Consider the following 8,912-nt stretch of genomic DNA (forward strand, 5'->3'; position numbering starts at 1 on the left):
ATAGCCCGAGTCAAACTTAGTATAAACGTTACCCACTGATGGCGACGAACCTGTCTTCCTAGATTTTCGTGAGGTACTATCCTCCACTTCAGTTTGCTCCTTTGATTGTTTTGTACCATCATTGTTGTGACCCTCTGTTTTCTTTTCAAATACTGTTTCATCAATAGAGCAGTGCAGAGACATCATCCACATTCTCTTTATTCTTTTCCTCCTCTAACTTGATAGTCCATGAACCAACCTCATGTACATGAACCTCATAACAAACCCCATTAACTTCAACATTAACCCATTCATTGATCCAACTATTTTGTCTCGTTGCGATGCATACTCTACCAAGGCTCATAACGTCACAACTATCTTTATCGAAGAAAATAAATCTACCAAATAATGTGGCAACTTTCTTGAACGTGCTAGATTTCCAAGCACAAAGAGACATACCCGAAATCTCTATCCAAGTTAACCTTTCATCCATGACAAAGTTCTTTACAATCGGTCTAGCAAAAGCATATAACACTCTAAGGTTCGTATTCAGCTTAAAAGCTGTGCAGGCATCGACCGAATCGAACTCGCACCAAATCCATAAACCCCCCACATATTGAATGGAAACATCATGAAAACCTTCTTCTTTTAACACCATCCCAAAAGAAGGTAACGATTGATTGTCTTTCAACTTAACCATCACTGAGTCCATCGGATTTGACATTTGTACGAGATCATGTTCCAACAATAGAGCCTTCTTAACTGGAATAGAATGTTTCTGATTAAATACATTCGCAGTCACATTCGCATATGATCCCGAATTACTATGTTGTGTCCATTCATTTACATGAGGTTTATTAGCATAGCTATGATCAAAGGATTTCGGTTTCGTATGTCTATAATTAACCTGTCCACGTTGAAATCTAGCCACCGTTGCAAACAGTTTCATCTTCTCAACATGGATAGTAGATAACAATTTGGCCAACGTAATCAGATCTTTAACATTATAGAAACGAACGAACCCAAACCTAGTTCCCAATTTTGACTTTTTGAAGGCCACATACGCTGATACGATCGTCCCATAATCCTTACAAACATTCCATAATCCAGTACGATCCATCAAATCAGGTAGATTCGTGATGTGAAACGTAGTCAAATCTTTGTGCTGATTTGATTGATAAGGGTTTTCAATCGATTTTCTAGTCCCGTTACGTACCTTATACGTCCACTCTTCTTCGTCCTTCTGATACCGTTGTCTTCCTCCCATGATTAATCGTCGATGATTGCCTGAAAATTTTGAAAAAAACGACGGCGACGGGTAGGGAACCCTAATCGCCCGAAATATTTGGAGCGTGAATTTGAAATATCTTTAGTAAGGAAATATTTTAAACCTAACTTATTGGATATTTATATTGAAAAACTTAATAAGAATTTTAATTAGGCTTATGATTTTAAAAACTTTAACAAAAATTCTACTATGTATTACTCTGTATGTATTTAGATGATAACGTTTATCATTCAAATGAGTCTAGGTAAAAAAAGTCCCGGTTTTTATATAAAAAAAATATATGAGTTCGGGTAAAAAAAAGTCTTGATAGTTACTTCGTTGGCACGAATTGACATAAATTTAAATTTAATTGTATAATAATGAGTCACGAAAGGTTAAAATGTGAATAAATTGATGTAAAGATAAGATAAAAAACACACTTATTATTATCAAATAAGAAACACATTAGTTAGGAATATACATTTCGAAAGACATTGAACAGGTAAATCATATATAAATATTTAAGTGTGTTAACTTATATATTATAATCCTTTTTATGTATGTTTACATTTATGTATATTGTATTTATTATATTTGTTAAGTATGAAATATATTTAATTATGTATTTTTTAAAGCAAAATTTCATTAATAACCCACAATTTTATCCGAAATACAAACACAAACGTATGCTTGGATATCCAAAAGATCTAAGAAAACTTAAATCGCGTAGCATTAATGGCTCATCAACCCGTCCTTCTACACCTCGGGTCAACAAAGGATGGGCGTAGGCTAATTCAGATGCAATAAGCCCTCCTCGGCTCTTCAAAATTACCGAACACGTCATAATTGTAATTCCTCCATAGATTGGGTCTCCATTTTTCACTTGGTTAAATTGGTAGTGGTGATCAGCTTTGTCATCACATTTGCGGTACTGTTCGATTGCCTCTCCCTACTTGACTTTCAAGTTCCATGGTGTCTAATGGCCCCCTTGCTCATGGTCTTTGTTTGTATTACTCCATTTACACTTCGATAATGTATAGATATTTTTAGGGCTTTTTGTAAATCGCCATTATACTAATAAAATATTTACTTCCTTTTCAAAAAAAAATAAAAATAAAAATTTCATTAATAACCATACCAACAAATATTACAAAGTTACATATGAAAAGCACATGAAAAATGCTCCACATCGAGATTTATGCCTATATCTATATACAAGATTGAGATATTAATACATAAGAGTGAAAATGTAGCTAATATTTAACCTACGCCCGTACGAGTGTTAGATGTAAACACGAAAAATCCCGGATTTATAAACCATTGGTGCCATTCGAGCCTCGATTTTTATTCTCTTAGAAATCCATTGAAAGCTTTTTAGTTGAATATCGTTAAGAATTGTGGATGTATCCCACATGCCTTTGCGGAAAATTTTGCAATTTCGATTCCTCTAAATAGTATATGCGCATACCCATTTTGAAGCTTGCCATATTCTTCTACCGGAGAAAGAGTTTATGTTTTGATGGTCATCTTTAAAACTGTCCTCGATGTTGGTGATGGTATCATTAGTGAATCCCCACCAACGATGAAAAGCATCCCATAATGATTTCGAATATATGCATTTGACAAAAACATGTTCAATTGATTCCAAGTCATTATCACATAGCGGACATCTTACGGTGTCAAGATCAAATCCACGTTTATCAAATTCCAAACGAACCGGTAATCTTTAAGGCGAGCTCTCCAAGCAAAAATACCCACTTTGAGAGGGATTGAAGTGTTACGTAAGATGTTAATCGATTGTGAAGTTGGCAAGAAGAGTTGTAAGTCGATAACATTAGTGAACTTTTATTGATAAAAACACCACTCGGGTCAAGTGTCCATGACCACCTATCCCTTCGATTGAGCAAGGTTACATTGGTCAAAAAATTAGATAACACCTCGAGTTCATCAAGAGCGCGACCCCCCAATGGTCTCTTCCAGTTTCACGCAATTCTTTCTCCATCGGGTGCATTGAATATATCTTTAACTGTGATGTTTTTAATCTCCGACAAACAATAGAGTCTCTTAGATCTGTCTTTGAAACATGAATCTCCAATCCAAATATCATTCCAAAATTGGATTGTATCACCATCTCCAACATCTCTCGAAAAAGAATTAGAAAAGTCCACCCCCAGGCCGTCGATTTCTGCTGTAGTTTTGACAATGTTATTCCACGTGGTGTTGCGGCCTCTGAACCTGCAATTAGATATGAAAAAACCACCATCCCGTCCATATAAACTAGTGATAACCTTAACCCAATGAGTGTTTGTTTCCGTTTTAAAGCGCCATGCCCATTTTCCAAGTAAGGCGAGGTTTTTGGCATGTAAGGAAGCAATATCTAAGCCACCATAATCATAAGGCAAAATAGCTTGATTCCATTTAATCCAATTTAGTTTTTTACCCAACCCGGAACCACCCTAAAAAATGATCGACGAAAAGCTTCGAGTGATTTGATAATACCTGCAGGAGCACGATATAAAGAAGAACAATAAAGTGGAATGCTAGTGAGTACCAATTTGACAACAGTTAAACTCCCATCGAAAAAAGTGATTTCACCTTCCAATCCGAGAGCCTTTTCTTTATTTTATCAATAACCGGTTGCTAGAAAGTTAAATTCTTTGACTTAACCCCAAGGGGCAGACCCAAATACGTGAAAGGGAATTCACCTGCTTTGCATTCACATTTACTAGCCATATTCTCAAGCTCACTTTGTGAGACTCCTACACCGAATATGTTGCTTTTATAAAAGTTAATCTTTAACTCGGATAAGTCTTCGAAGAACTTTAGCAGTTTAATGGTATTGGAAATGTTTCTCCAACTCCACTCACCAAAGAATATAGTGTCATCAGCGTATTATAAATGTGAGATCGAGACTTTATCATTACCAACATCAATACCTTTGATTTTACCTGCCTCGTTTCACGTTGATTTCAGGCCCTCTGCTGCGATTATAAAAAGGAAGGGAGCAATTGGATCCCCTTGGTGCACACCTCTCCACGGATTGAATTCATTTGTCGGAGAACCATTTACAAGAGCCGAGATAGAAGCGGAACATAAACAAGCCTTAATCCATTTATCCCCAAAACCCATACACCTCATTATTTCTAACAAAAAGTTCCAATCGATAATGTCAAATGCTTTTTCAAAATCGACTTTAAAAATGAAACCTTTCTTTTTTCGATTTTTTAAGTCATCAATAATTTTAATGTGTACACTACCGAGTATATATCTACCTTTCAGAAAACTACTTTGTTCAATGCCGATAACCTTATGAATCACTTTCTCGAGCTGAATCGATAAAATTTTGGTTAGGATTTTATAGTAGCTTCCAATGAGAGTGATGGGGCCGATATTCACCAAGTGCCACCGGGTTAGACTTTTTAGGAATTAACGTGATAAACGAAGCATTGCATCCTCGAGATATTTCATAATTGGACCAAAACCAGTCTAAGGCAATCTTTAAATCTTCTTTTATGAGCCAAAAGTACTTTGTGTAGAACTTATGATTGAACCTGTGCCGTCGTGGGGACTTTGTGCTACCACAACATTGAATAACGTGCCAAATTTCCGCCTCACAAAAAGGAGCTTCGAGCATTTCATTACCTTCATGAGAAATCAAGCTAGCATTGAAATTAAGCGAGCCCGTATTAATAGAACTACCACGTTTAAATAAATTAGAATAGTATCGAAAGACCTCGTCTTTTATTTCTTTGGGATCCTCAGACCATACCCCATTGATTGATAACCCGTGAATCGCATTCTTGTTGTTGCGATGTCTGATAAATTTGTGAAAATATTTTGTGTTTTCATCACCTTCGAGAGCCCACTTTATTCTCGCCTTTTTCTTTAACATATTCAACTTTAACTTTTCTTTTTCCAACCAAATTTTCCTCTCGTTCAACCAGAAACTTAACTCAGCATCTGTTAGTGATCTCGATTCAGCAATCAGATCCCATTTTTCAAATGTTTTTGCATGTTCAGTGATGTCAGAATCCAAGTTTTTTAACACAGAACCGCACCAATTTTTAAGTGTCAGCTTCACATTTTTTTCATCTTGTTTCTAAAAGCACAATCAGGTCTAGTGTTAGCAATCCTTAAGTTCCACACATTCATAATAACATCATCGACCCCTTTCAAAGAGAACCAAGCATTGAAGACTCTTGAGGGTTTCAGCCCAAAATCAATTAGATGATCTCTAAGAATGATCGTACAATGGTCTGAATGTTTGTGGTTCAGAACAGAGGCTGAAAGGTTGGGCCAAATAGCAACGAGTTTCTCCAACACCAAAAATCTGTCTATTTTACTATGCTTTATCCCATTGTCACTTATTCTCGTAAATCCCCCCAGAGCGGTATATCAATAAGACTAGAGTTCATAATGAAGTTATTAAAATTATCCGTCCATGTCTTCTTAAAAACACAGTTCAACCTTTCATCTTTGTTACATACCTCGTTAAAATCACCACAAATAATCCACAACATATCTTTAAAGTTTATTAAAGATTCAAGTTCTTTCCAAAATCTCAGCTTTTTCGAATGAGAATGTGGACTGTAAACATTTACAATTGCTATTTCCTCTACAATCCCTACCCAATGACCTTTAATTACCAAATAAAATTCACCCTTGATAGCTTGATTAGCATTAAACGTGTTAGTGTCCCAAATTAAAAACATAACGCCCGAAAAACCTACTGCTTCTTTCTTCTTAAATTTAAATTTAGGAGATAGCCAAACGGATTCCATCCAGGAGTCATCGATCGTTCCACATTTGGTTTCTTGAATGGCAACCACGGCTGGATTGAAGTCTCTACGGATTTGTTGAAACCATTCTTTCTTGTGTCCCCGTCCACAACTATGAATGTTTAAAGGTAATATATCCATAATGAAACAATAACATACCGAATGGAGACGATCCCGTTAGTGATGGTTGTCACCCTATCGAATTCCAATACTTTCACCAAATTCTTTATGTTTCATAGATCTCGAAGATATTGTGCGTGTATTATTCGCCTTAGAGGAAGGTATTTTAGAATTCGAGGATTTTGAAGTCTTTGCCTTCCGATGCACTCCTTTGATATTGATGGATTACGTTTTATGCTTCAAGTGTGAGTTTCTGGCTAAGTGCTTTATGAATAAGAAATGAGATGGTTTACTTGATGTATCGGTCGTGGTACCTCTTTTTGATTTTTTGTTGTTGACAGAATTAACTGATGACAGAGAGTCTTCTCGGGCTACCCGCTTAAAACCTTTCTGCTTATCTTCTCTATAAAGTCTTAAGATATTTGTTTTAGGTTTCGGTTTTAGAGGGTTGTTGTTATCATAGATCAGCTCGGGTAGCACATTATTATTTATGTCATCAACGATCTTATCAGATTGGTCAGGGGTCGACTCTCCAAAAAGAAAAGATCCAAAAAATGGTGAGTCATAGTTGAACGTGTTTGGTTGCGAGATGTTTGGAGATTGAGTTAGGCCAAGTTTGGTAGAAGGTGTATTGATGGTATTGTCAATGGAGCCTAGAGTGTTAGTATCAATGTTAGTGTAAGTAACTAGAGGAGTGAATAGTTACTTAGTGCAATTTTTAAAACTTTATTGATTTAGAACTTGAGATTACTATAGTGTGATAAGAGAACAAACACGAAGATTTATAGTGGTTCGGGAAGATGTTAACTAATCTTCCTTAATCTAATCCTCAATTCTAACGAATTGAGAGTTAGTTTCACTATGATGTTCCAACCTCGGTGGAGTGTCCGGATACAACATTAGCTCCTTGATAAGCCACAACTTATGAACCCTTACATCCCTTTGAAGAATTCACAATACACCAAATGCTCATACCACAAGATACTAATGCTACCTCTAAGTGAAACCTCACCTATCTTCTAGATCCCTTTAAGAAGATAGTTTACAAGTAAACTCACAGCTAAGTTTACAATCACTCTTGCTTGAATCACTCTAAATAGATTACAATAAAATTTAAATGATATCAGTAAATGTATGGAAATGTAAGTTCAAGAGGCGAGTCTTCAAGTGCTCCAAGGTTTGGCTTTTATAGGCAAGAGAATTTCAAACCCGGCTCACTGCGGCTCACCTCACGGTCGACCGTGGGTCGACCGTGCAGGTCTCTGACCTCTGAATTTGTAGCCGTTTGAGATCTTTAACTTTGTCATTTTCCCTTATTGGATGGCTGCAATTAAATGCCAAAAACATCTGAAAAGACCTGCATTACCCCTTTTATCTTGGATGTATTCTTTGAGGTTGACCTTGGCTTAGAAGAGAAAAGTCACATTGTACCAGAGGTGTGTCATTGATTTTCTTTTGTGGTAAATGCAGAATTTTGATCCCATGACAACCACAAGCTTCCAAATTGAGGTCACAAGTCTTCAAGCCTTTTGTCAACATTAGTATTGTAAGTATATGCATTCATTGGCTACTTGCAATCTTCTAAATTAGACCAACTTGTTTTTACATGAATACTTTTGGGAATTTACACTAAACACTTATTAAACATGTAAGTAATGCTAAATGGTTAATCAAGTAGAGAGCATCTCTTTAATCGCGACTTAATGACCATCTTCAGTATTTCATTACTTTTAATTTAGATTTAAAAAGATAACTTTTGAAAAAGAACTTTTAGCCATACTTATGTGCTTAACATTAATCACAAGTGTAAGTAACTAGAGGGTGGGTGAATAGTTACTTAGTGTTTTCTTAAAACTATTTTGAAATCTTTGACGATAAAATCATAAGTTTTAAGGGTGAAAGAATTTGTGTTTGTTAATGCAAGTATGTAAACAATGTAAAGTGCACAAACACAAGGATTTATGGTGGTTTGGGTGGATGTTAACTAATCCACCTTAATCCACTCCTTGATACACCTTATCGAGAGTTTTCTTCACTAAGTTTCTTCAAACCCGGTGGAGATCCTTTTACACCAATTAATCTTCAATAGGCCACTACTTGTGAATTCTTACATCCCATTGAAGAATTCACAATCACTAAACGTTCATATTACAAGAACAACAACTACCTTCTGGATCCCTTTAAGAAGATAGAACGCAAGTAAACTTACAATTAAATTTACATAATGATTCTAGTAACTCAAGCACTCATAGTTCTTAAATAGGTCATACCAACCTTACTTAGATCAAAGTTGTCTTCACCCTAGACAAGTATTAATTCCCACTAGAATTAATCAACTTCCTAGATCCCTTTATGGAAGTTGAATCACTAAGTAAGATTGTGTTTCCTATCACAAGAACTTTTAACTTCCTTGACCTCCTAAGGAAGTATCTCACAAAGTAAACCTAAAGATACAAATGTTAAACATAAAGTTTACAATATAATTCTACTTAGTGTAAGTAGAATCTCTCTTTCTCTCTTATAATCTCTCCATAGATATGTGCTTGAGGCTAGGGATATTAGTTGATATGACTTTGAAAGAATGTTGGAAAGAGGTGGTCTTCAATTTTGGCAAATGTTGGTATATATAAGAAAGAGAAAAATCTCTCAGGTGGTGCACAGTTGACTTCACGATCGACTGTGCATCGACCTTGCTCTTTCTGGACAGCTTTTTAATATATCCGTTGGAGCTCTTTTTTCTTTGAATTTTTAGCTTCTTTACCCAATAT

At 35.8% G+C, this 8,912-nt stretch overlaps 2 protein-coding genes across 2 annotated transcripts; both read right to left on the bottom strand.

Moving 5' to 3' along the window:
• Nucleotides 1-3,228: 3,228 nt before the first annotated feature.
• On the bottom strand, nucleotides 3,229-4,384 carry LOC139863538 (uncharacterized). The gene is made up of 4 exons (XM_071852161.1): nucleotides 4,276-4,384; nucleotides 3,952-4,005; nucleotides 3,798-3,862; nucleotides 3,229-3,702 (listed from the first exon to the last, which is right to left on the bottom strand). The coding sequence occupies exons 1-4, from the start codon at nucleotides 4,382-4,384 to the stop codon at nucleotides 3,229-3,231; spliced, it is 702 nt and encodes a 233-aa protein (XP_071708262.1).
• Nucleotides 4,385-4,601: 217 nt separating this feature from the next.
• LOC139863539 (uncharacterized) lies at nucleotides 4,602-6,165 on the bottom strand. The gene is made up of 2 exons (XM_071852162.1): nucleotides 5,734-6,165; nucleotides 4,602-5,345 (listed from the first exon to the last, which is right to left on the bottom strand). Exons 1-2 carry the CDS (start codon nucleotides 6,163-6,165, stop codon nucleotides 4,602-4,604), a joined length of 1,176 nt encoding a protein of 391 aa, XP_071708263.1.
• Nucleotides 6,166-8,912: the final 2,747 nt, after the last annotated feature.

The sequence above is a fragment of the Rutidosis leptorrhynchoides genome, chromosome 8, assembly GCF_046630445.1.
Source record: "Rutidosis leptorrhynchoides isolate AG116_Rl617_1_P2 chromosome 8, CSIRO_AGI_Rlap_v1, whole genome shotgun sequence".
Lineage (NCBI taxonomy): Eukaryota > Viridiplantae > Streptophyta > Magnoliopsida > Asterales > Asteraceae > Rutidosis > Rutidosis leptorrhynchoides.

Coding starts and splice junctions, on each gene's coding strand:
- LOC139863539 (XM_071852162.1), bottom strand. CDS start 6,165: ATGGATATATTACCTTTAAACATTCATAGTTGTGGACGGGGACACAAG. Junction 5,346..5,733: donor TTTGTGGTGATTTTAACGAG/GTATGTAACAAA, acceptor TTGTGCTTTTAG/AAACAAGATGAAAAAAATGT.
- LOC139863538 (XM_071852161.1), bottom strand. CDS start 4,384: ATGAGGTGTATGGGTTTTGGGGATAAATGGATTAAGGCTTGTTTATGT. Junction 4,006..4,275: donor TGAATTCAATCCGTGGAGAG/GTGTGCACCAAG, acceptor TATTCGGTGTAG/GAGTCTCACAAAGTGAGCTT. Junction 3,703..3,797: donor GTTTAACTGTTGTCAAATTG/GTACTCACTAGC, acceptor ATCATTTTTTAG/GGTGGTTCCGGGTTGGGTAA.